At 40.5% G+C, this 14388-nt stretch overlaps 1 protein-coding gene across 8 annotated transcripts in view; it reads left to right on the forward strand.

Moving 5' to 3' along the window:
- DNM3 (dynamin 3) overlaps nucleotides 1-14388 on the forward strand; it is a 731348-nt gene that overhangs the window by 171349 nt on the left and 545611 nt on the right. For all 8 annotated transcript variants that reach the window (XM_045297842.1, XM_045297844.1, XM_045297841.1 and 5 more), the window contains exons 3-4: nucleotides 10261-10410; nucleotides 12016-12219. In XM_045297842.1, the coding sequence (XP_045153777.1) occupies nucleotides 10261-10410; nucleotides 12016-12219 (354 nt within the window). The remainder of the gene's footprint in view (nucleotides 1-10260; nucleotides 10411-12015; nucleotides 12220-14388) is intronic.

Here is a 14388-nt window from a genome sequence, read left to right on the forward strand (position 1 = left end):
TTTTGGGAATGATGAGGGCAACAAATGTATAGATGTGCTGTACACAATTGATCTATGTATTGTGATGAATTGTATGAGCCTCAATAAATTGATTTAAAAAAAAAAGAAGTTGAAGAAAATTAAAACAATTACACAAGAGATAAAATATGACCTTGAGTGTATCCCAAGTGAATTTTGAAAAATCTCAAGAACAGATCTCCCACACAGAACACTAATAACTGAGAATCTGATGAATTGTGGGATGACATACAAAATATGATACTAGAAGAAAGAAAGAGGAGCCCTGGTGATTTAGTGCTTAAGTGTTGGGCTACATGTTCCGCTTGGCCACCAGTTTAAAATCACCAGCAGCTCTGTAGGAGAAAGACTGGGCTTTCTAGTCCTGTAACAATTATAGTCTGGAAAGCCCATGGGGCGTCACTATGAGTCAGCATTGACTCAATGGCAGTGAGTTTGGTTTTTAAAGAAAGAAAAGGGTCATTAAAAATACAAGAAAGAAAAGAAGAGATCAAAATAGAATCTGAAACTTGCTCTTGAAGTTGATGTCAGAAAAGGCTCTGAAACTTGCTCTTAATGGTAGATTAGCTTAGGAAAATGGAAGAAATGATGAAGTCAAAGAGCTGAATAGGAAATTTCAAAGGGCAGTTCAAGAAGACAAATATTATTATGAAATGTGCAAAGACCTAGGGTTAGAAAACCACAAGGAAGAACACACTCAGCATATTCTAAACTGAAAGAACTCAAGAAAAATAATTCAAGCTTTGAGTTGCATTGTAGTATTGAAGTTTCTATGGACAAAGTATTGAATGATTCAGGAATCATCCAAAGAAGATGGGAAGAATACACAGTCACTGTACCCAAAAGAACTAGTTGACATTCAACCATTTCAAGAGGTCATATATGATAAGAATCACTGAAAGAAGAAGTTCAAGTTGCACTGAAAGCATAACCCCAAAACAAGGAATTGATGGACAACCCACTGAAATGTTTCCACAAGCTGATGAATCACAGACAAAACTTCCTCTTATATGCCAGAAAATATGTAAGACAACTACTTGGCCAGCTTCCTGAAAGAGATCCATATTTGTATTCATTCCAAAGAAAAGTGACCTAACATAATGTTCAAATTACAGGACAATGTCATTGATATTACATGCAAGTCAAATTTTGCTGAAAATTATCCAACAACAGTTGCAGCAGTACATTGACAAGGAGCTGACAGTGGTTCAAGCAGATTCAGAAGAGGATGTGGAAAAAGGGGTATCATTACTGATGTCAGATGGAGCTCGGTTGGAAGCAGAGAATACCAGAAAGATGTTTACTTCAGTTTTATTGACAATGCAAAGGCATATGACTGTATGGATCATAACAGCCATGGATAGTTTTGAGAAGAATTACAATTCCAGAATGCTTCATCCTCGTCCTATGGAACCTGTACATGGATCAAGAGGTCCTTGTGCAAGCAGGACAAGGTAATACTAAAAAACAAAACAAACAAGAAAAAGTTCAAGGTCACTGCCATCAGAGTCGATGCTGACTCATAACGACCCTATAGGACAGGGTAGAAATGATCCTGTATGTCTCTGACACTGTAACTCTTTATGGCAGAGGAAAGCCCCATCTTTCTCTTGTGGAGCAAGCAGCTGGTGGTTTCAAACTGCTGACTTTGTGAATAACAGTAGAACGCTTAATCACTACACCATGATGATTCCTAAGGGACTACTGAATGGTTTAAAATCAGGAAAGGCGTGCATCAGTGTGATGATGAGGTATAGATGGCATCAAGTACCAGGCATCAAAGACCCAGAACAAAAAAATCTTATCAATGTGAATGAGGGGAAGTGGGGAGTGGAGACCCAAATCCCATCTGTAGATAATTGGACATCCCCTTACAGAAGGGTCACAAGGAAGAGACGAGTCAGTCAGGGTGCAGTGTAGCACCGATGAAACCTACAACTTTCCTTTAGTTCTTTAATGCTTCTCCCCACCCCCACCACCCACTATCATTACCTCAGTTCTTCCTTACAAATCCAGCTAGACCAGAGCATGTACACTGGTACAGATAAGAGCTGGAAACAGAGAATCCAGGGCAGACAAACCCTCAGGACCAATATTGAAAGTAGCCATACCAGGAGGGGAAGGGGAAGGGGAAGGTGGGGGTGGGGAAAGGGGAAACAGATCACAATGATCGACATATAATCCCCTCCCAGGGCGACGAACAATAGAAAAGTGGGTGAAGAGACATTGGACTGTGTAAGACATGAAAAAATAATAATAATTTATAAATTTTCAAGGGTTCATGAGGGTGGGTAAGAGGGAAATGAGCTGATACCATGGGCTCAAGTAGAAAGAAAATGTTTCAAAAAGGATGATGGCAACATATATACAAATGTGCTTGACACAATGGATGTACATATGGATTGTGATAAAAGTTGTACGAGCCCCCAATAAAATGATTTAAATAAAAGAAATGGTTCCTTGTTTATATGACTTATATAATCTATATTGGAACTCTGCTCACAAAACATTGTGACTTAAAATATTTCAGAAGAGTCAAATCAATGCATTGAGTTACCACAGTTTTTATAATAGTGATTGACAAGAGGCTACACAGTCTGTCACTCCATAATTATTCTCTCATACTTAACCTTGAGTAATTGAGACATATGCACAGTTTTCCCCATGGAAGGGGCATATTGGAAATATTTAAATTCTCATGGTCATGCTGCGCTTTTCACAGACGATTGGAACAGTGCCCAGGCATAAACCATCTCATCCTCACCCCAAACAGTTTGTCACTTGTTCAACCTAGCACAATTTGTTTTTCATGATTGGTAGAAATGGCAGTGCTAAAGTGTGTTGCAGAATAATAAAATTAGAGTGATAGCTCTGATGTTTTCTTAATGCCCTCCCTTTCCCCCCAATCATTCTTTGATATAGAAGTGAACATTAACTTTGCTTCAAATGTTTACTATTTCCAATGTTGAGGAAACAGGAAAGGTTTTTAAACCTAGACGTCACATTAAAAAAAAATCATTTTATTGGAGGCCCGTACAGCTCTTATCAGAATCCATGCATCCATCCATTTTTAGACATCACAATTTATGAAACTGAAAACATACCATAAATTTCAGGAAGACAGGGTATGCAATTGTGATTAGATGTGACCAAGTCGGCTTCAATCTTAGAGATCCCTGTCTGTATACAGGAGAAGCAAAGGCTGCCCGGCTGTGTGCCACCCTTACCCTCACTGCTACTGTGTCAATCCGTATCACTGAGGGTCTCCCACATTTTTGCTGACAGATTATCCTGATAGAAAATAGAAACTAACAGATGCTTTATCGGGGTTTCAATGCTTCTGTGCACATGACCTTCATCTCTTATCAGGGCTTGTGGCTAAGCTATTTAATACACTGTATATTCAGATTGCTCTTGGACTGAAGCCTATAATTGTTTAAGAGGCCATTTTACATCCTCAACTACAAACCATTTCAAGCGAAAGAAACACTGAGGACTTATTAAGAGAGCTCCTGCTACTGAAAATTGAGCCAGTCCTTGAGAAAAAACTGTAAATCTCAAAATCATAAAGTGAAAATTTTAGGCCTTTGGACATGTTAGTTTACTCTAGTGTAAAAACCCCAGAAAGCACACATTTACTAGTACATATGGAGTCTGGCTATATATTGTGTTGGGATAGTTTGGACTGGATGTTAGAATTTTCCCCATCTTCAAACTCATGTAAATGTTCTTGTTTAGAGGCGACTGTGTTAATGTTACATGCCATCATGTCATGTACAAGTCTAGCAGTTCTGTGTACAAGAGTCAAATCCTGCCCAAATCCTGTGCCAGCCTCACAATTGTTCTTATGTCGGAGCCCATGGTTGCAGCCACCGTGTCAATCCGTCTCCTTGAGAGTCTTTCACTGCGCTTCCACTTTACCAAGCACCATGTCCTGCAGCCACCGCTCTCTCACGTGTCCCAAGTATGCAAAAGGAAGTCTTGCCATCTTCACTTAGAAGGAGCATTCTGGCTGCACTACTTCCAAGACAGATTTGTTGTTGTTGTTGTTCTGGTAGTCCACGGGACTTTAGCTATTCTTTGCCAACACTATAATTCAAATGCATCCAGTTTCCTTCGGCCTTCCTTATTCATTGTCTAACTTTCACATGCATGTGAGGCGATCGACGATGTTCTGGCTTGCGGAGGACACACCTTAGTCCTGTCATTGACATCTTTGCTCTTCGACACTTTAAAGAAGTCTTGGGCAATCGATTTGTCCCTATAATTCAAGCTGATTGTGTGAATTGCAAACAATTCACTGTTTCCATGTGCATGATTTATCGTTTTATGCTAGTCCTTCCAAGGGTGGCACATCTATGATTTTTTTCAACTATACATCGCTAATAATGATTTATTTAGAAATTATGTAATCATATAAATGGATTGATCTTCCTTAGTAGTAATTTGATTGTGGGAGATTGTGCCAAACCCAGACATTCTACCACTGCTGCCTACTTCCTTTGGATTGACTGCTTCTGAGCAGTGCTCCCAGAGCAAGACTCGCTCACCTTGTTGTAGTGGAACTCACCTTGTTACCTGAGCATTGGATTCTGTGGCTGTGAATTGGAGTTGTGGTGGTCATGCTTTTTCCCTAATTAAAAAATAGAGTGTGTGACCTCACATTTATCATTGTGCTGTCAGAGACAAGGGCACTCCATTGTAGCCGTTCTTGTCAGTCCCCAACAAGAAGTCTCAAGTCACCCAATTCTATAGCCCACCTCCCCACCCCCCACCATCTTACCTGATATGTAAAGAATCCTTGGTGGTGCAGTAGGTTAAACATGGGGCTGCAAAGGGAAAGGAAGGTCAGCTGTTCAAACCCACCAGCCACCGGGGAAACAGGGGAGTCTGCTCCTGTAAAGATTTACATCCTCGGACCCTTGTGGGTTCCACTCTGCCGTTATAGAGTCCCTAGGAGTCTAAATAGACAGGATGGCATTGGCTGCAGGGGGGCGGGGACCTGATGTGTCCCAGATGTAATGGAGTGCAAGGTCTCCTGCCTTAGGCATTGCTCCCGCTTTTTCCTTGCCTTTAGGTCATCTCTCACCCTTGTCTTTTGCAGTCTCAGTCTGTCCCCTGACTGTCCTTGAAACATCAGGCCACGCCCTCCAGTGCTCTGCTCGCTGTTCTTTGTAACAACTCCCTGTCATAGTCCTCTTACCCACTTGTCTGTCTGGACTGAACCTCACACAGACTCATGTCTCTGTAGCTCATCCCTGTCGGAAACACGCGTGCCTCCAGCCCCAAGAGCATTTTAAAACTAACTAGGAAAAAAGCCTCCTTTTTCCTCCAGCACTTGACTGCCATCTTCTGGGAAATTTTCAGAATAAATTTTCAGATGCATGTTAGTGGAATCTTCCACCCCTTTACAAGGTGTCTGGGTACCTCCATGGTTGAGCTCTTAACTGGTAACTGAAAATTTGTGGTTAGAACGTACCAGTGCCTCTGTGGGGGAGAAATATATATATATATCACGATCTGCTCCTGTAAAGATTACAGCCGTGGAAACACTGTGAGATTGTTCTACTCTGTCAGAAACGGTCAACATGAATCAGAATAGGCATAAAGGCAGAGAAGAACTCCCTCTGTACGATCCACACATCACAGTAGCGCCAGTTGTCCATTTGGGTAGGTGTGTAGCTATTGTCTTAAGTGTCACAGTTGCCAATAAAACCCTTGATTCCCAACACCCATTTCCCCAAATGTCTTCTTCTCAATCTCTTCCATTTCAAAAATGTCTCAATTGCTGAGGTCAAAGTGTTTGAAGTTACCCCAACTCCTTTCTTTCTTCCATACCCCATCTTTCATCCATCAGGCCATCCTGTTGGCCTTTCCTTCAAAACTCACTGGAATTCAACCTCAACATCTCTCTCCTGGATTATTGGAATAGCTGGCTTCCTTTCCTGTTCCCCATTTTTCATTCTCACCACAGCAGCACAGTTACTTGTTGAAACCTACCTTAGGTCATATTGTTTCCTACCTGAAACATTTCATAGATAAGCTATCTCATTCAGAGTAAAGACCAAGATCCCTTAAGAGGGCTCAGGGGGCTCTCCAAGGGTTAGCCCTGTACCATATCTCTGACCTCATCCACCTCTCACTCCTCACTCCCTGCTCTGGTCACATTGAACTCCTTGCTCTCTGGTCAATCTGCCCAGTGGAAAGCTACCTCAGAAACTGCCAGTCTGCTCTGAAATAAAGCATGGCTTGCTTGCCTCCACACTTTCTTTGTGTGTAGTGAGGATATGTATAACACAAAGTTGTGAATTCAACAGTTTTTACGTGCGCGATTCAGTGGCATGGATTGCCTTTATTGTGCTATGCAACTACTAGCAGTTCCTTCCCAAATTAAAGCCCATGAGCAGAAATTCTGTGCCTGCTAAGTCCCTACCCACCTCCCTCCCACCTCCGATAATCACTAGGAAACCATAGAGTCTATTTATTAGCCTATTTTATATTAATGTGATCATACACTATTTATCCTTTTTGACTGACTTATTTTACTCAGCATGATTTCAAGATGCATCCAAGTTTGGGCGTGTGTCAGGACTTTGTACCTTTCTATGATTGAATAGTATTTCACTGTTTAGCCATTCCTCTGCTGATTGACATTTCTGTTTCCACATTTCAGCCATTGTGAAAAATGCAGCAAATGTTTCTGTTTTGTTGTTGCCTGCACTTCTTCTGCATATATACCTAGGGGGTACTGGGGATTGCTGGGTTGTCTGGCAGCTATATGTTCAACTTTTAAAAGAATTGCCACAGTATTTCCCACAATGCTTATACCATTTTGCACCCCCATCAATCAAATGTTGGGATTTCAATTTATCTACATCCTTAATAATGCCTGCTTTATTCCATGGTAAAAAAAATTATAATAGCTATTCAGTGAAGGTAAAGTAGTATCTCATTGTAGTTTTAATATGCATCTTATCTCCCCATGCTCCTAGATTTTTTGGTTGTGTAAACCTTCTCCTTTTTAGCAGACACTTTCAGGGAAAGAGATACACAACTTTTTGAGCCCTCTATCTAGAGGGCACCCTAAAAAAAATGCATCTTCCTAATGACAAATGAGGATCCCTGATGTCGTGGTGGTTGTGCATTGGGTTGCTAACCACGAGGTCAGCAGTTCAAAACCACCAGCTGTGTGCAGGACAAAGATAAGGCTTTCGACTCCTGTAAAGAGTTAATCTTAGAAACCCACCAGGGTCATTTTACCCTGTCCTATAGGGTCGCTATGAGTCAGAATCAAGGCAGTAAGTTGTTTTCCTGTTTTCTTTTTGAATGAAAAACAAAGAGCCTTGGTGGCAGACATAATGGAGTATGCATTGAGCTGCTAAGTGCAAACCAGCATTTCTATTCCACCAGTGGCTGCATGGGAGAAATGATGCTTTCCACTCCTGTACCATGAGACCCTTTAGAACAGTTCTAGGGTCTCTGTGAAATAGAATGAACTCAATGGCAGTGAGTCTGGTTTGGGGTTTAGTGACAAATGAAAGAGCCCTGGTGGTATATATGGTTCAGTGGCGGACTACTAACCCAGCGTCAGTGGTTCAAGCCCATCAGCTGCTTCCCAGGAGAAATAAATGTGTTGCAGTCTACTTCGATAAGTGCGTACAGCTTAAGAAACCTGGGGCGAACTAGGCCCTATAAATAAGGTCACTATGAATCGGAATTGGCTTGTTGGCAATAAGTTTAATTTTGTTGACAAATGATACTGAGCATCTTTTCATGTGCCTGCTGACCGTTTGTCCATCCACTTTAAAAAAATGACTGTTCACAGCCTTTGTCCATTTTTTCATTGGTTCCTTTTGTTGCTGTTGTCAAATTGTGGGCGTTCTTTATGTCGTCTGCCTAGTTGACCCATGTTAGATGTATGGTTCCACTTTCTTCAGTCTTTGCTCAAAGAATAACCACATCATGTAACAAAGGAACATCTTTTCCCATCGCTTGAGGGGACACACACACACAACAACGTGTTCTGTTTTCCTTCAATAATTCTGTAGTTGAGCGACAGTGCCTGAAAAGTAGTAGGAACTTAATAATAAATGTTAAATTAATAAATGAATACAAGCATCTCCGAATCTGTGGAATCCTATTCTTAAAAAATACACAAATTTTATGTGATTGTGTATGGTTCTAATCTTTCAATTCCAAAAATAAACAGCTCTTTCAATTAAAAATCGAATTCAGAAATGACCTTGATTTTACAACCTTCAGGAAGGGAGTTGGTTTCCCACGGAGAAAGCAGGCCGGCACCATCTAGTGGTAGCAGAGGCCGCGCGTTGGTGCTCCTGGTGAGGGTTTGCTGAGTTCTGTTCGACGGAAGTGGATGGACGTAGTACGCTCAGAGCAGAGAAGTCGCTCGTTTCTAATACATCCAACTCGATGACTACTGTCTGACTGGCCTCCTTTAAAGGAATGGGAGCCTACCCCCACAGTGTAAAGGATACATCACACAGCTGGTGATTCTCAGATAAAAGTGAAGGATATTGCAAGTGAGGGAGCCAATCAAGAAGCAATATGGAAGTGTCTTAGACAACAGTTTTATTGTTTCTGTCAAGTAGTATTTAATATTTTTCATTACTATTGTAAAGCGCTTGTAGCACAATCTAGTTTTGTGTACCCCTGCTACTGTTCTTATTTAAATATTACTTGCGCTCACTGAGTCAATGCTGACTCATATCGACCCCCAGTGGGTTTCTGAGACTGTACCTGTTTACGGGGGTAGAAAACCCAGTCTTTGTCCCATGGAGCTGTTGGTGTTTTCGAACTGGCAACTATGTGGATTGTAGCCCAATGCATAACCACTGCACCACGAGGGTTCCTATTTAAGTATTAACTGGATGGAATAATTAACTACCTTTCAGTCTGTGTTTTTTTTAATACTTAAAATGGTGCTTAGGGCAGTGAACCAGTTGTTAAATGATTTAAAGCCTGTCACTGTGCCCGAGTTAGACTAATTTTGGTAGAGCACTTCTTCAGCCAGATATTAGAGAGGCTAAAATAGTCGTTTAAATGTTTTTTTTTCAGTTATAATAAAATTTTAGGCTTCATCATGCCAAGTAACCAACAAACAAAGCAAATGTATTGCCACTGAGTTGACTCACAGTCACGGTCTCGCTGTGTATTTCGGAGCTCGGCTGCCCTTCGGGGTTGCTTAGCGGTAACCTTTCATGGGAGCAGAGAGCTGGCCTTTCTTTTGTGACACCACTCCGTGGTTTCAACCCCTGGGTTTGTCACTGAGTGAAAATCCTTTGTGCCCCCCAAAACCTGCTTTTCATCCTGACGTCCTTATTTATAGCATCCTGACTGATACGGATGGTAAATACTATCAGCTGTTAACCCCAAACCAGAAGTTCAAAGCTACCTAGAGGCTCTTTGGGAGAAAGGTCTGCTGACCTACTTGTGAAAATCAGCCACTGCAAACCGCTAAAGCAGCTCTGTTCTGACACACAGGGGCTCTGGTGAGTTAGAGTCGGCTCCGCAGCATCTGGTTTCGGCCCCTGCATGTACTTGATAGCTTTGAGAATAGAAATAGAAATTGAAGACTAATTTGCCAATTCTCATTTATTTAGGATTTTCCCTTCTGCCTACAGGTACTCATCCTTCCCCTGCCCCTTTCTGAGGTTGCAGATAAACACTTTCTTTGCTATAATATTCTACTATTTTCCTTGAGAAAATGTCATTCTAATTACACAAGATGACACATCATTTTTAATAGTATGTTTCGATGCTAAAGTATTCCACTTCTGTGTTTTAACAGGATCAAGCAAACTTTATAAATATTTTCTCCTGAAGCCATGTTTATATAATGTAACATTCCATCTTAATGGAGGGATGATCTAATAAAGGAGACCTTAATAGGCAGGTGTAGTTTGTACCCTGAACCTAATGTGCTTGACCATTACATGCTCTTGGTTGGTTTAGTGTTTGGGAAGTTGAAGATTATTTTGAACTATTCCGCATATTCCAAGGTTTAAGTACCACATATTGGACTTCATGATTTGACTGAAAATTAGCCAGTTCAGCAACCTGAGCATTGGTATTATGCTTAATATGTCTAAACTTTTACCTGTTCTTAGTAACTGCTATATTTTCATCATTTTAATGGGTATTTTGGCTTGTTATTAAACATACTTTCCTTTTAATTATGGCAAGAGTACATGAATTTAGATTGCATTAATTTGTCTGTTGTAGAATATGCTGAATTTCTACACTGCAAAGGAAAAAAATTCACAGATTTTGATGAAGTTCGTCATGAGATTGAAGCAGAAACAGATCGAGTGACTGGAATGAATAAAGGCATTTCTTCCATTCCCATTAATTTACGAGTCTACTCTCCACATGGTAAGTCAAATATTAAAACTCAAAACTTCTAATTACATTAATTAACATACACTCTTTTTTTCTGAAAATAATTTGTTCTCTTAGAAAGTTTTGAGCTTCTACAGCAGTGTTTGGATATTGCTGAAATGGTATGTCCAGAGAGTTTATGGTTACTAGGAAGCCAGGAAGAGCTGGCTTTAAAGAAATCCGAACTGAGTAGATCATTAGAAATTTCCCCTTTATTACACTTAATAAAAATGTTTAAAATTCAGTATTACTTAGTAAGAATGATAGAGTCTTTCCCTGTTGGATTTCCTCAAGGCCCTAAATATTTCCTATTTATTTTCTTCCTGAGGAATGAACTGTCATTCCCCCTGCCCCCACGCACCCCTGCCCCTTGCCAGCAGAAACTAGAGCTTCACCTCATCGCATGTGATGGGGAGTAGCCCGGGTTCTGCCTGAATCCTTAGTGGGACAGATTTTCTTCTTTAATACCCTACCTAGTTCTGTTGCTTTTCAGTCTCTAATTAATTCTCTACCTCGCGTTCTCTCAAAGCAGAGCACGAATGGCAAAAACATAGCTATGTTTTCCCAGGAGGATTTGATATCAGCACTGTTGTGTATATAGAGAACCATCACCAGATTGGGTTGCAGTCAACGTTGTTATTGGCTAAGGAGTACTTTCTTGTGCTACCAGATGGTGCTGTATGTGTTTGGTTGTACAACTGGTAGTCCCCTACCGGCTCCATGATGGATAACAGTTTTCCAATAGACTGCGTAGCAAACCCTTTCTAAATAGCAGATGATGCTTTTAATGGCAAAGGCAAACCTCACCCTGAGTACTTTAATAACACTTGAAGACAATGCACAAGACTGACAGGTACCACATGAATTTATTGTTCAGTGTTTTAATAATAACCCCCTCATTATATTGTGACAGCTCTAGGAGAAAACTTGTTAAACATGCAAATCAGTGTCTTTCAAATTATGTTAACATGATCATCTGGCATAGCATTATCATATCATAGAAAAATTAAAACCTAGCAAAGTCATTTCATATTCTGTGCTTTTGAGTCTACACACTTGGGTTGTGCACAATATACAAACCCAAACCAATTGTGGCCATGGCCCTCGAGTTAATTCTGACTCATAGTGAGGCTGTAGGACAGAGTAGAACTGCCCCGTTGGGTTCTGGAGACTAAATCTTTAAGGGAGCATCTTTCTCGCTTGGAGCAACTGGTGTGTTTCAACCAATGACCTGTGGTTAAACAGCTCAGCGTGTAACTGCTTCACCTGTACTACAATATACCAAGCTGAGATTATTTTAGCTCCACTAAAGTGACAGACAAAGGGGCCCTGATGGTGTAGTTGTTTATGCATTGGACTGCTAACCACAAAGCCAGTGGTTCAAACTCACCAGCCACTCAGAGGGAGAAAGATGAGGCTTTCTGCTCTTTGTCTTTCTAAAGATTTCTAGTGGGGGAAACCCAACAAGGCAACTCTACCCTGTCCTATGGAGTTGCTATGAGTCAGAATTGACTCAATGGCAGTGAGTTTGTATTTTTGCATTGTTGATGTTTTCTAGCATTACAGGTGCATGTAAAACTCTTCATTCTCTCCACACAGTGTTAAATCTAACCCTTATCGACCTACCTGGAATTACTAAAGTGCCCGTCGGAGACCAGCCACCAGATATTGAGTATCAGATCAGAGAAATGATTATGCAGTTCATCACACGGGAGAACTGTTTGATTCTGGCTGTTACTCCAGCCAACACTGATCTTGCAAACTCAGATGCATTGAAGCTAGCTAAAGATGTTGATCCTCAAGGTGAGTGTGTTACTTTAAAGATGAGACAGAGTTAGCTTAACATGTAGAGCTTGGATCTATTTAAAGGTAGCAAGCTGTAACTAGCCACTATTAATGTTGCTAATTGTTTTGTTTTTAAACTCCTAAAAGAAAAATACCTAGGGAATATATTCTGCATCTGTGAAAATGAATACCATTAACTGAGAGGTATGAGAAACAGACATTTCTAAGTCTCGTCAATTATTTTAAACAAGGTCAATGGCATTTACTTCTGGTAGGACAGACTTCAGATAGTAGTTTTAGATTATTATAAAAAATTACCTGCTTATATTCCCAATGGAAGATCATTCAGACTCTTTGCTTATTTTATTTAAAAAAGGTAGATCTTTTAATGCATGCAAGATATGATTTAGCTTATAATGATTGAAGAGAAGTACGTATTCCAAAACCAGGACATTGTCTGTTGTTTGCATTTCAGTATCCAGGAAAGTTTATTTTTTTAGGCTGATGTTTTTATTTTCTTTCTTCTGAGTTTAATAATTACAATTTATCCTCAGAGGCTCCAGTAAAGGGTCTTAGCGTGTGTCTATTTAAAGTAATAATGTAAAAAGGTCTTAGACATAATTAAACACCTTGAGAAATAAGTCATTGGGCCAACGGGCCCAGGACCGTAGTCTTGTGAGACACCTAGGTCAATTGGCATAACATAGTCCACAAGTACTATATTCTATATCCTACTTTGCGGAGTAGCAACCGGGGTCTTAAAGCTCGTGAGTGTCCTTCTAAGATGGAACTATTGGTCTCTCCCCATTCATTGGAAAGAAGAGTGATGGAAGTGAAAGGCACATGGAACCAGGGTCTAGGAACTGAAGGGCCATGTGAATATCAGTCGATATGATCCTGAGACCAGAAGAAAGAGATGGTGCCCACCTGCGACTACCAGCTACTCTGAAAGGGATCCCAATAGAAGATCCCTGGGTAGAGTGGGAGAAAGATATGGAATAAAACTCAAAATCATAAAGAAGAGCAGCCTTACTGGTTGGATAAAAATCGGTGAGCCCCTCTAGATTATGGCACTTAGTCACCCTTCAGCTTCCAGAATGACCTCATCTCATAGGTCAGTTTGCAGCCAAACTGTAGACAGGCCTATAAAGGAAACAATAACTCTAGTGAGTTGCATATACCTCAGTGTAATCCACCATTTGAGGTAAAAAAAGGTGTCTTTTACCAAAGGATGAAGTTCAGAAAGGTTAAGAAAGAATGGAAACAAGAAACAGAGAGGAAGTGTGGAAAATGATACTACGTTGTGGGGATTGCAAACAAAACGTATAAGAATTGCAGAGTGGAAAACTGATCCGTTCTGTAAACCTTCACCCAATTCATAAGAAGTTTTTTAAGAAGTAGGTATCTACTTATATACTTTTGCTGTTGTTGTCATATGTAGCATATTCTAAATGGTTGCTCCACTGGGACCTGGTTTCTTTTCTATATATTGTTTTGTCACCAATTACAACACATAACATGAGCCTTGATTTTAGCAAGAAGTCATCCACTTCTTTTTAAGCCTCAGTGATTTCTAGAATCACAGGTCTAGTTTGCTTATACAATAAAACCTGTGAAAGCTGGAACCTGTGCCAAATTCTACCAGAGAAGGAAAAAGATATTTCCCTTAAAATGCATAAGTGAAAGTAGTTAGACTGCACCTTGTCAGTGGCAGAAAACTTGCATGCCCTGTGAAAAGGAGGTGGTCCCAGCTAATTCCGCCTCTCACGGATTTCACTGTAATTAGAGCTTTGCTTAGAAAAAGAAGTGACACCTAACTTTGGCTGTTTAGAAGAGTTTCGGTGTACATATTGGGGTATGCTTTTCGTGCTCAGATACTTCACAACGTTGCCTTAGTCTCCATATTTTGCTTGGGTAGAACCTCAGAGTTACTCAGAGGTGAGACTTGAGGGCCCTTTGGTGGTTTCCTGGGCGTGCGCTCAGCCCCAGACATGTGCAGAGTCTTCTAGAATGCCAGGATTATAGCCAAGCTTTTTAAGGACCCTTACAGCCATCTTCTTATCCAAAACCTAAAAAAAAAAAAAACTAAAAAAGAAATCAATTTCTAATTTGCCCTAACTGTTATTATTGCTATAGGAAGCTGTGATCTTAAACAACTGGCACTCGTTTTGATTCCAAGGTAGAGGG

This window comes from Echinops telfairi, unplaced genomic scaffold (assembly GCF_000313985.2).
Source record: "Echinops telfairi isolate 266 unplaced genomic scaffold, ASM31398v2 ScPeMD7_7424;HRSCAF=8462, whole genome shotgun sequence".
Taxonomy (NCBI): domain Eukaryota; kingdom Metazoa; phylum Chordata; class Mammalia; order Afrosoricida; family Tenrecidae; genus Echinops; species Echinops telfairi.